Source organism: Callithrix jacchus, chromosome 13, assembly GCF_049354715.1.
Source record: "Callithrix jacchus isolate 240 chromosome 13, calJac240_pri, whole genome shotgun sequence".
In the NCBI taxonomy this organism is placed as follows: Eukaryota; Metazoa; Chordata; class Mammalia; order Primates; family Cebidae; genus Callithrix; species Callithrix jacchus.
In genome coordinates this window covers 17,141,582-17,154,419 of record NC_133514.1, presented here as the reverse complement: position 1 = coordinate 17,154,419, position 12,838 = coordinate 17,141,582, and the positions used below count along the sequence as shown (strand labels likewise).

Genomic DNA, 12,838 nt, shown 5'->3' with positions numbered 1-12,838 from the left:
AGGAAGCAGTAAGAATTGACTTGAAGTTACTGGAGAGTCTGTTACCCAAGGAAACCACGAATTTCATGGGAAATCAGTGAACTATGTCCTGCCAGAACTAGTTAATATTTCTGTGCTGGTCATCTGTTACTGCGTAACAAATGAGCCCAGAATTTCTTGGCTTGAAATAAGGCTTATTCACTTATATAACTGGCATCTGGGCTCATTTGGCTGAAACAGTGAATCTGGTTGGTCATGTCTCTCTCTGTATCGCCTTTCATGTGCCTAACTTGAGCTTCCTTCAATATGGCTGTCTTAGAGTAGGTGGACTTATTACTAGGTGTCTAGCTTTTCTCAGAATAAGCATTTCAAGATGCACAAGATACTGACTGTATCAAGGTTTTTTATGACCTAACTACAAAAGTCACAGGATGTCACTACTGGTACAGTCTCTTAATCAAGGGTAAGTTGTAGGGCCAATCCAGATTAAAGGGGAAGGCACTGCTCAGGCTGAGAATACTGCAAGGCTGGTTCATTAGGGGGCCGTCTTGGAAAGTAGCTGATACAATATCTTAACTTAGAAAGGCGAGTTTTAGACTCAAGAGCCCATTCTTGTCGGGGGTGCTTAGTGACTTTCCAAGGTCTCATAGCTGGTAAGTAGTGAGGGACTTGAGCCTGGCAGCAGAGCCAGACAAATTGCTGAATATTCCATCACTGTACAGTAATAGTGTAGAAGGTTAAAAATAATAGATGAGATGATAAATGTATAGGTAAAAATAAATGGTGATACATGCCAAGAATAGATTCCTTGAAGAGATCAGAAAAAAATGAAAACAGATTAAAGATACAATGAAAGGAAATATTTGTTCTTACAGTTACAGAATTCAAGTCATACCATTTACCAAATTAACAAAAGATACCTATATTTGGGTGTAAGTAGGTAAAAATCGTAGCATCAAAATATACTCTATTCACTTAAAAGATGTAACAAAATAGATAACTCCAAAATAAAAGAATTTTGCAAATGAGCAAGTGGGGAGAATTGAAACCACAAAAAATGTAGAATAAAGTGTAAATAACTTTATAATTTTAAAAGAGAATACAGATATAAATCTTTTAAATATGCATAATGTAAAATATATTTTTAAATAAGTATATGAAATCAGATCAGAGAGATAAAATCTGCAGGAAATGGAAAGTTGGTTTTCTAATTTTCTCATTTTAGATAGCAGAATTGATATTCTCTATTTTTAATATTGTTTTATGGGAAAAGACAGGTTCAATTTCCCAGGTAAATGCATCTTCTAAGGAAATTAAAAACTTGATACAAACTTTGCAAATTTCTAGAGACAAATAAGAGCCAGGATCTTGTACAGATAGCCAAGAAACTATAAGGAAAGAGCATGAAATTACTAAAGATTAATAGAAAAATTAAAAGAAACCAAAAAGGAAAATTAAAATTACTAAAGATAAAACACATTATCTACATAAGTGAAAATGATTCAAACCCCCCTCTAGCATAAAAATTATGTGAATAATATTAATGATAAATAATACAAATGCTTTCCAAATGTGCCCAATCTCTAAACCTCCTGTAGCTAAAACAGTGTTAATGTAAAACAAAAGCATATGATTTAAAAACACATGAATAAAATATAAATAAAAACAAAGCATGTGTGGTAATGTTAATATCAAAAGAAGATATACACAAAGATTAGAATCAAAAAAAGCCTTTCTTTTTCTTCACAAGGGATCTATTTCACAATGAAAAGTGTTACGATCAGAAGTGACAGAAACTATGCAACATGACTATATCTAGGTGTTTGGATCTTAAGTGATACAAAAGCCATTCTACAGAAAAATGCCTTATGCAAATTCAAAAACTGAAGAAAAATATGAGAGTGATGGTTCACAGTGAGTTTTTCTGCTAACCATTAAGAGGTTTGGATGAATTGCCTATAAAAATAGAGCTAAGCATAATTTGTTATATCAACTTATTCCTTTCTTGCAGAGCCACAGAACTTGCTGGAACAACTGTGGGTCTTGCGTTTATGTCCACAATGTGCTCTCCTTATCATTCTGTTGGCATTGTTCAGGTTTGTATGATGATAAACTGTTGGTTCTATTATTTATGGTTACCAAATGCTTTTTCAAACATCTATAGAGAAGATCATGATAGCTTTTCTCCTTTTGTCTGTTGACATGGTAAATAACATTGATTTCAAATGTTGAACTAATTTTGCATTCCAGGGTAAATGCAACATAGTCATAATGCATTATCTTTAAAATATATTCTTTAATTCAACATGTTAATATATCTTTAGAGTCTTTGCATCTATATTCAGGAGTATTATTGGTCTGTAATGTTATTCTCCTGTAATATGTGTTTTTAGGTTTTATTATCATAGTAAAGTTAGCCATAAATAAGTTGGGATATGGTTCCACCTATTTGATTTTCTGAAATATTAAAGTACAATTGGTATTATTACTTTCTAAAATGTTTGATACAATACACAAGTAAAACTATATGGAAGTGGAGTTTTCTTTTGGAATGATTTTTTTAATGTTTTATTTCTTTTTTTAATTGCATTTTAGGTTTTGGGGTACATGTGAAGGGCATGCAAGATTGTTGCATAGGTACACATGCCAGTGTGATTTGCTGCCTTCCTCCCCATCACCTATATCTGGCATTTTCCCCCATGCTCTCTCTCCCCAACTCCCCACCCCCTGCTGTCCCTCTCCTATTTCCCCCCAACGTGTGTGATGCTCCCCTCCCTGTGTCCATGTGTTCCCACTGTTCAACACGCACCTACGAGTGAGAACATGTGGTGGTTGATTTTCTGTTCTTGTGTCAGTTTGCTGAGAATGATTGTTTCCAGGTCCATCCATGTCCCTACAAAGGACATGAACTCATCATTTTTGATGGCTGCATAATATTCCACAGCATATATGTGCCACATTTTCCCTGTTCAGTCTATCATCAAAGGGCATTTGGGTTGGTTCCAGGTCTTTGCTATTGTAAACAGTGCTGCAATGAACATTCATGTGCACGTGTCCTTATAGTAGAACAATTTATAATCCTTTGGATATATACGCAGTAATGGGATTGCTGGGTCAAATGGAATTTCTATGACTAGGTCCTTGAGGAATAGCCACACTTTCTTCCACAATGGTTGAACTAATTTACACTCCCACCAACAGTGTAAAAGTGTTCCTATTTCTCCACATCCTCTCCAGCATCTGTTGTCTCCAGATTTTGGAAGTTCTAGCCAGGCAAGAAAAAGAAATAAAGGGCATTCAAATAGGAAAGGAGGAAGCCAAATTGTCTCTATTTGCAGACGACATGATTGTATATCTAGAAGACCCCATCGTCTCAGCCCAAAATCTCCTGAAACTGATAAGGAACTTCAGCAAAGTCTCAGGATACAAAATCAATGTGCAAAAATCACAAGGATTCCTATACACCAATAACAGACTTAAAGAGAGCCAAATCAAGAATGAACTGCCATTCACAATTACTACAAAAAGAATAAAATACCTAGGAATACAACTAATAAGGGATGTAAAGGACCTCTTCAAGGAGAACTACAAACCACTGCTCAACAAAATAAGTGAGGACACAAACAGATGAAGAAACATTCCATGTTCATAAATAGGAAGAATCAATATCATGAAAATGGCCATATTGCCCAAAGTAATCTAGAGATTCAACACTATCCCCATCAAGCTACCAATGACTTTATTCACAGAACTGGAAAAAACCACCTTAAACTTCATATGGAACCAAAAGAGAGCCCACATAGCCAAGTCAATTCTAAGCAAAAAGAACAAAGCAGGAGGTATCACACTACTGGACTTCAAACTATACTATAAGGCTACAGTAATCAAAACAGCATGGTACTGGTACCAAAACAGAGATATAGACCAATGGAACAGAACAGAGGCCTTGGAGGCAACACAGCACATCTACAACCATCTGATCTTTGACAAACCTGACAAAAACAAGCAATGGGGAGAGAATTCACTGTTTAATAAATGGTGTTGGGAAAACTGGCTAGCCATGTGCAGAAAGCAGAAACTGGACCCCTTCCTGACACCTCACACTCAAATTAACTCCAGATGGATTAAGATTTCAGACCTAACACCATAAAAACCCTAGAAGAAAATCTAGGCAAAACCATTCAGGACATAGGCATAGGCAAGGACTTCATGACCAAAACACCAAAAGCATTGGCAACAAAAGCCGAAATAGATAAATGGGATGTAATCAAACTCCACAGCTTCTGCACAGCAAAAGAAACAGTAGTTAAGAGTGAATCGACAACCAACAGAATGGGAAAAAATTTTTGCAGTCTACCCATCTGACAAAGGGCTTATATCCAGAATCTACAAAGAACTAAAACAGATTTACAAAAAAAAAAACAAACAAACAAACAAGCCCATTCAAAAGTGGCGAAGGATATGAACAGACACTTTACAAAAGAAGACATACATTAGCCAACAAACATATGAAAAAATGCTCATCATCACTGGTCATTAGAGAAATGCAAGTCAAAACTACATTGAGATACCATCTCAGGCCAGTCAGAATGGCGATCATTAAAATTTGGAAAGATTTTTAACTACACATTTAATTTCTTCCATTCAGGTCTATCTCTGTTTGAGTGAACATTGGCAGTTCATGTCTTTAAAGAAAGCTGTTTATTAAAGATGACAAAAATCTGTTGCTAATATCCTGTTTTATTCATTCAATATTTGCCAATTTTTTAAATGACATCCTCTCTCTCTCATTCCTATTATTGCGTGTCCTTTTTTGTGGTCAGTCTGACTAGGGGTTTCTTAGTTTATTGATCTTCTTTAAAGAAAAAGCAGTGTTTGATTTCATTGGTGCTCTCTACATTTTTCTGCTCTCAATTTTATTGATTTCTGTTTTTATTTCCATCCTTTTACTTATTCTACATCAAATGTATTCTTTAATGCTATCGATTTCCCAGCATGCACTGCTTATGCAAGATATTTATATATGTGTGCTTTTATTTTTATTTAGTTCCAAAATATTTTTCAATCTCCTTTGACTCATACATTTAACTGTGCTGTACTAATTTCTATTGTTGATTTTCTGTTTAATTCTGTTGGGGTTGGGAACATACTTCATAGAATTTTAATATTTGTAGTTATTTTGAGGTTTGATCCTGGTCAATGCTTCCTATAGACTAGAAAATAATTATCTCCTGTGGCTGAATGGTGTTTTCTATAATTGTCAATCATGTCGAGTTAATTTATTGTATTATTTGGGTCATTTAAATTTTAATGGTTAGAGAACATTGAAGTAACCAAGTATAATTATAAGTTTGCTTGTTTCTTCTTTCAATCCTCTAAGATTTTAGTTCATGTTTTTTGAAGTTCTGTTGTTAGATAGATACGTGTAGTTGTATAGCTAAGTCTAGTTGTTACGTCTTCTTGGAAAATTAACCCTTTCATCATGTCAGGATCCTGAAGTATGTATCTGTAAAATGTTCCTTGCAGTCTATTTTGTTGGATATTATGGTTATTTCAACATTTTGTGACTAATGTAGGATGATACATCCTTTACTTTTTAATCTGTGTATTTCTTTATGTTTAGAGAAGATTTCTGGTAATTATATGTACTTGGGTTTTACTGTTTCATCGAATCTGACAGACAGTCTTTTATTTGTTAAATTTAGTTGATTTATATGTAATATAACAATTGACATTGTTGAATTAAAAATGTTCCCTCTTGGTGTTTTCTATTTCATGTACTCTCTGGTTTTTGGCCTTAAGGAGAAAAAAGCAATTTTTAAAAATAATTGTATTTGTCTCCATTTTTACCTTTTATTGATAACACTGTTTTCAATGGTTACTTGAGGATTTAATCATACATCTCTACCCATCAGTTTAGCTTGAAAAAGTTGTACACTGCTGCATGTTATATACAGACTTGTTAAGAGTATGTCTCTAACTCTTCCTTCCCGTCTACTGTGCTATTATCATATGTTTAACTTTATATCACCAAAAATACATGATACATTACTAGTTCTGCTTTAGAGATCCATCTTTCATTGCAATTTAAAATTATAGTTTTCATTTGCACAAAACAACCCCATGACACAGTTTATCTACTTAACAATCCTGTACTTGTACTTATGAACTTAAAATAGATTTTTAAAAAAGTTTTATATTTACCATCACTATTGCATTCTGAGCAAGCACTCTTTACTTCTCTATAAAAATCCAAATTTTTATCTAGTATTATATATTTTGTCCTTTCAAGGGCATTTTTAAAATATGCCTTATAATACAGTAAATTCTTTCAGTTTTGTCTGTCTAAGGAAGGCTTTATCTTACTTTCATTTTGAATATATTTTCACAGACCTTTGGATGTCCTGTAAGCCAAACTTACTGGTGGATTCAAGGGAAGTTATAGTTGTCTTATCTGCCTTGTCCTTGTTAGGGTAAAAATGTTCTTTCCAGGTTTCTACCTCCTAGGTAGAAATGGAATTAACATATTTTTTAGTGAGTATCTTTTGAGTCTGGATTCATAATAGGCTTCATGGATATGCAGAAGTAGTAAAGTACATATTTTCAAACTTGAAATAGCTTGCCATAAAATTGGAAGAGAAACTTGCCTACTTAAAGCAATAGTTTTAACAGATAGTAGGTAGCTTAGTGCTACTTTACAGAATTGAAAACAATGCTAGGAATTCATAAGAGAGGATTGTTGACGAAGATTAACATGGTCAAGAAAAGTTGCATTAAGATGGACCTCAGCCTGTAATCCCAGCATTTTGAGAGGCTGAGGCAGGTGGAACACCTGAGGCCAGGAGTTCAAGACCAGCCTGGCAACATGGCAAAACCCCGTCTCTATTAAAAATACAAAAAGGTAACTGGGTGCAGTGGTGGGCACCTGTAATTCCAGGTAATTGGAAGGCTGAAGCAGAAGAATTGCTTCAACCCAGGAGGTGGAGGTTGCAGTGAGCAGAGATTGCGCCATTGCACTGCAGCCTGGGCAACAAGAGCAAGACACCATCTCCAAAAAAAAAAAAAAAAAAGATGAACTTCAAAAAGTACGTAGGATTTAGAGAGGGGGAAGACAGAATGGAGGTCATTCGAGGGCATATATCATTTAATTTAGGAAAACAGTTATTTAAAGAAAGAAATCATAAATTTAAAGGAAATTCAGATACACAATCTGAAAAGTCTCTAAACACATTTTAATTTTTCTTGGGCTTTCTGGCTTGCATTTTTCCCCATTTGGAGAGGTCCATATTGCTATCTAGGAGAGTTTACCACATTCATCTCAAAAGAATGAAAGAATATAAAGAGTGTAAGTATCGACTTCCCAACTTACACAGCTGTGCCTTGTTTGCCAATCTTGTACTGTCTCTTATCAAACTTTACATCTAGTTCTTTGAGATGAAGCAGATAAGAGAATCAGACTTCCATAGGTGGATGTTACTGGCAGATTCTTGTTTCCTTAACCAGCAATGATTCTCCTGCATTGTTTTATTGCTCCTGATGATTTACAGCTGCAAGCTCTAATATATCTGCAAGCTTGGAGCTGAGCACAAGCCCCTCAAGCCAGAAACAATCTGATGATCAAGTTGGCCATAGGCTGGACTTCATGCAATGGGGGAGGTTTTTAACTGACTCATGTCTACTCTTGGCAATAATGGAATTGAGAAAGATACAAATAAAGCTAAGTGCTAGGTTGAAAAACAATTTTAGATCCCTAATGGCCAAATGTATCAAAGACTTCTAAAAGGCAAGTCATAGGGAAGGGAGATCGATCACTTAAAAAAAAATCTTATTTCTTATCATTGTAGATGTAAATTTGCCATAATCTTTCATGGAAGGAAAGCTGGAAAAATTTCCTTCATTGTAGGAACCTACTCACAGAGCAATGGGCAGACCATAGATACTGTGATGTGCATTCAGTTCTACTTAGTTGTGTGTGTGTGTGTGTGTGTGTGTGTGTGTGTGTGTGTGTGTGTGAGAGAGAGAGAGAGAGAGAGAGAGAGAGCGCGAGCGAGCGCGGGGGGAGAGAGAGAGAGAGGGCGAGAGAGAGCGCGAGCTCATGAGCAGGTAAATTGTAAGTCCACTTGAAAATCAGAGTATCTTTTTCTTTTTTCATACCCTTAGGACCACAGTGACAATCTTCTTAGAGTTGCAGGGACAATGGCCCATGAAATGGGCCACAACCTTGGAATGTTTCATGACAACCATTCTTGCAAGTGCCCTTCTACAAGATGTGTGATGGACAAAGCACTGAGGTAAGGCTGTCTGGGGCATGCTGTGTAGCCCTGGTTTTGATCCACACTGGGCTCTACTACTCTTTAGGACATCTGCAACAACGTGTTCAAGTTTTTGAGTGATTAAATAAGTGCATATCTCATCTATCTGTAACACTTTTCAGTAACTAAGACATAATTTAAAAATATTGTCTCTTTGCTCTGTGGGCAATTTATCATTTTATCGTCATCTTATCTATATAAGACCTGGCTTCAGAAATATTATTAGCATTTATCAGGTTTTCCGTTAAGTTCAGAATAGATGGTGGTCGGAAAAGGGTTCTAGAATGAAAATCTAATTAAAGAAGAAACTTCTTATAGGACAATGAAGACAGTCTATGAAAAGACATCACACATTCCTAACCTGACTTAGGCAAAATTTTCAGGCAACCTTATCTTTAAAAATCTCACAGTCTTTTTTATATATTCATGTCCTCTTTTCTATTCCTACAGCTCATTCTATAAACTATTTATTTCCTCTTTTCTATTTTCATTTCCTCCCTCAGCCCACTCAAGCTAGGGTTATTCTCCAGAGCCCCTTCACATAATAGCATATGGCTGCATGCCAGTTACAGAGCTTAAGTTATCTTTCTCCTCCATTATGAGTTTTAAATCTCATCTTTATATGTGGGATGAAGAGACCCTATCAATAGGAATTCCTCTAAAGGAAAGTGAATTCTGAGACATGTAAATCAGTATTATTTTGCTACCTGTAGGACTTCACAACCCCAAAATGATCTAAGATTATCTGGAGAAGTCAGAGTCATTTTCTTTACTAAAAGTGGCCTGGATGCTACATTTTGAAATAGGACTATATTTCCTCATGAAGTTGGAAGTGTTTGTGTCCACACAAGTGGATTAATTGAGGCATGGAAATGAGCTCAGCATTCAGCAGCTGGCCCAGTGGATTGGATTTTGTCTTTTGGGGCAGGCTGTGGGTGTAATTGTGCCGAATTTCAGATACTGCTTCCCATATGCTAAGCAGGATATATTCCCGGTTTGTCTTTCCTTATCTTCACAGCTTCCATATACCCACAGACTTCAGCTCCTGCAGCCGTGTCAGCTATGACAAGTTTTTTCAAGATAAATTATCAAATTGCCTCTTCAATGCTCCATTGCGTACAGATATCGTATCCACCCCGATTTGTGGGAACCAGTTGGTGGAAATGGGAGAGGACTGTGATTGTGGGACTTCTGAGGTACCGCCAATCACTTTCTAAAACGATCTAGTTGTTTTTCTATCACTAAGAAGATAAAAGAAGGTGTGGCCCACTATGACACTGTAGGTTTTTTGGTCATTTTGGATATGTCCATTTGGAGGTATTTTCCAGGAAAATCTTTTTGACAAGGAATCCTGTCTGCTGAACAGACCTTGATAATTTTTCTCCCAGGGTTTGGTCCTCATTCCTTTTTTAAGGCCTATTTACTAACTTGGGTTTTGTGTCCTCCTCCCTCCCTTTCTGAGTGAAATAGTTTAAGTTTCTTACGTGACTGTGACTCACCAAGCATTGACACAGCACTGTGAGAGTGCTCAGAGTACACATAGCTTGGTGGTTCAAGGTCACTGGGCTGGCAAATGAAGGAGCCAAGATGCAGTTTCAAATGTATCTGTTTCCAGCTCTGAAATCCAAGACCACCCAGCACAGGGATCTGGTGTAGTCCTTCCTGCTTTGGGACTCAGAGGTTATTACCATCAAGTTCTGTCCTGACCCTATTCACGGGGCAGCTGGGATTTTGAATAGGACCTCTGCTTCCATGTTATTAATGCTTAATGTAAGTAATATGTCAAGCCTTCAGGGTATTGGCTTTCAGTAACTTTGAAGTATGATTATTTATTTGATTATGTATTCATTCACTCTATGAGAAAAAACAGTCTGTCCTGGTTGATGATTATACTTGAACTAAGGACAACAGTTTTAAGCCTAAAATGTTATAACTCTAAAACTATCACTCTTCTAAGGGAATCTAGACAGCTACAGAGAACATTTTTGAGGGAGGACTTTCTCTAATACCTTGTGCAGGCAGGATTCCGAAACAAAGCAGAGAGACCAAGTCAAAGTCTTTTGCTTCAAGCACAGTTGAATTAAGTATTAAAATTAGATAAAGAGCTATATCTTTAGCTTTTCAGTAGATACTCTAGCAATTGGATTTACTGCTAGATATATACATAACTGATGAGTTGAAGGAATTATGTTCTATAATTACACAAATCTTAAGAACTGTGTTTTTTCCTTCATATTTTGCCAAAAAGAAAAGGTCTTTCCTTAATATTATTGGAAACTGATAGAAGTAGTTAATAGAAAAATGGTGTAAGTGGAACTGACATAAACAGCAAACCATCAGTTGCTCCACAATTTCAGGTTTTCTAATTTTTTTTGTCTTTAATTTTGAAAAAGTCATATTCAAACTTCATGAAAGTAACATGTGCCTGATGAATATATTATGTTACAAATTGTGCTGAACAGGGACCGAAATGTAATGTTGCCTTTATATTTCTCATATTTTTTAGGAATGTACCAATATATGCTGTGATACTAAAACATGCAAAATCAAAGCAAGTTTTCAATGTGCCTTCGGAGAATGTTGTGAAAAATGCCAAGTAAAATTATTATTTTATTCTCTTTTAATAACTACTATCACATTTTTGTATAACAACATCTCAGTGATTATGTTAACTGAATATGTAGTGCAATATTTTTCTTTCTATGAAATGATATATTTACTATTTACCAAGCACTTACTCTATTAAGTACCAAGTACTTAATATACATGGCCTCTTTAATCTTCCAATGACCCTTCATGTAGAGATTATTTCATTTGTTTCTGAGGACAAATGCAGAGTAGAAAATGAACAAAATAATACGTCCACTATTGGTTATAGCCTGGATAAACCTGAGAACGTTATGCTAAGTGAAATAAGCCAGTATAGAAAGAAAAACACTGCATACTGATCTCACTTACATGTGGAATCCAAAAATGTTGAATACATACAAACAGAGAGTAGAATCGTGTTTACCAAGGGCAAGGAGGCTGGGGAAAGGGGGAGATGATGGCCAAAAGGGACAAAGTCACCCTTACGTAGGATGAATAAGGCTAAAGAGCTAAGGTACAACATGACTATAGGTATTAATACTGTATTGTGTATCAGGAATTTGCTAAGAGAGATTTCAGGTGTTCTCAACACACACACACACATGCACGCATGCACACACACACACACACACACCCCTATGTAAGAGACCAGTACATCAATTTGACTATAGTAATCATTTAAAAAATTTTTTTACTGGGGAGGGATAGCCTGGGGAGAAATGCCAAATGTGGGTGAAGGGGAGGAAGGCAGCAAAACACACTGTCATGTGTGTACCTATGCAACTATCTTGCATGTTCTGCACATGTACCCCGAAACCTAAAATGCAATAAAAAAAATTTTTTTATTTTTTATTTTTGTGGGCACATGGGTGTACATATGTAGTACACATTTCACCACGTATAGGTATATTAAATCATGCACGCCTTAAATATAGACAATAAAAAATGTAAAAATAAACATGGCCACTGTTTAGTGGGATAACCCCAAGTGTGACCAGCTCCAAAGCCAATGCTAGTTACTCCTTTCTGCTGCTGTTTCTCATGCTCCATGGCTTTCTCAGGTCAAATCTCACAAAACTGACTTTATCTGTCTATAGTAATGTGTGTGGTGGAAGAGGTTTTATTCTGAGTAGTGTGGGGTGTCCCTATCTTCAATCTTTGAAATAAGACATGTCACGGTCTCTGTGGTGCTTCTCTGACTTGTCCTTCAAGGTCAAGTTTAGTATTTAACTTTGTTGTTGCCTATCATCATTCTATATGTTGAGGATTTGTTTGTTTCCATAATTATATCAATTGCTAAGGGCAAGTGACTGTTTCACTTTCACCTAGCACAGAATTTCACACATTTTAAATGATTTATCAGTGCAGTATGAATGTGCAGATGGTATACCAGGTTATAGGAAATATTTGGTTATTTTGTTTTTAATGTCAGAGAGAGAAAAGAAATGAAGGCATCCAAAAGGGAGTAAATTTGAGAACTTAAGTAGTATTCAAAGAGCGTTTAGGAAATGTTATTTGTTAGAGATTACGGTACATATAAAAGTATCCAGTTTCTTACTGTTTATTTAGGGCAATGACATGCATACATGAAACAGATGAAAATATAATGTGTGATCCAGTGGCCATGTTCATAGCATAATGAGATATTAAACTGTTTATATAAACTGTCACTTGACTTTCACAATGGCCTTGTAAAGCAGATGTTTGATGAAGACAGGGAGTTTCGGAGAGATTAAATCTATTCTAAAGTTCAGCACTCAGACACTCACAGAGCCAAGATTCAAATCCCCGTGACCTAAATCTGAATTCAACTCTTTCCAAGCACAGGAAAGAAACAGAAGTGGCAATTTGCACTGAAGAGGTCAGAGGAGCCTTGGTGGGGAAAAGGGCTTTCAAATGGACTTGAAAAAATTTAGACAAAAGGGATTTAGTCATAAAAGAAAAGAATTTCCAAATGA

General features: G+C 35.9%; 1 protein-coding gene and 1 long non-coding RNA gene across 8 annotated transcripts in view; one reads left to right on the top strand and one right to left on the bottom strand.

Moving 5' to 3' along the window:
* Window positions 1-12,838, bottom strand: part of LOC103787459 (uncharacterized) — a 426,173-nt gene that overhangs the window by 204,163 nt on the left and 209,172 nt on the right. The window lies entirely within an intron of this gene.
* The window catches only part of ADAM28 (ADAM metallopeptidase domain 28), a 72,321-nt gene that overhangs the window by 39,422 nt on the left and 20,061 nt on the right, over window positions 1-12,838 (top strand). For 4 of the 6 annotated variants that reach the window (XR_004732669.3, XM_002756867.7, XM_008979108.5 and 1 more), the window contains 4 exons: window positions 1,991-2,075; window positions 8,140-8,270; window positions 9,310-9,487; window positions 10,798-10,887. Coding sequence is in view for 5 of the 6 variants with exons in the window: in XM_002756867.7 (XP_002756913.5) it covers window positions 1,991-2,075; window positions 8,140-8,270; window positions 9,310-9,487; window positions 10,798-10,887 (484 nt within the window). In the remaining variant the exon portion in view is untranslated. The remainder of the gene's footprint in view (window positions 1-1,990; window positions 2,076-8,139; window positions 8,271-9,309; window positions 9,488-10,797; window positions 10,888-12,838) is intronic. The other 2 variants (XM_008979111.5, XM_008979110.5) reach the window with 2 other exon arrangements.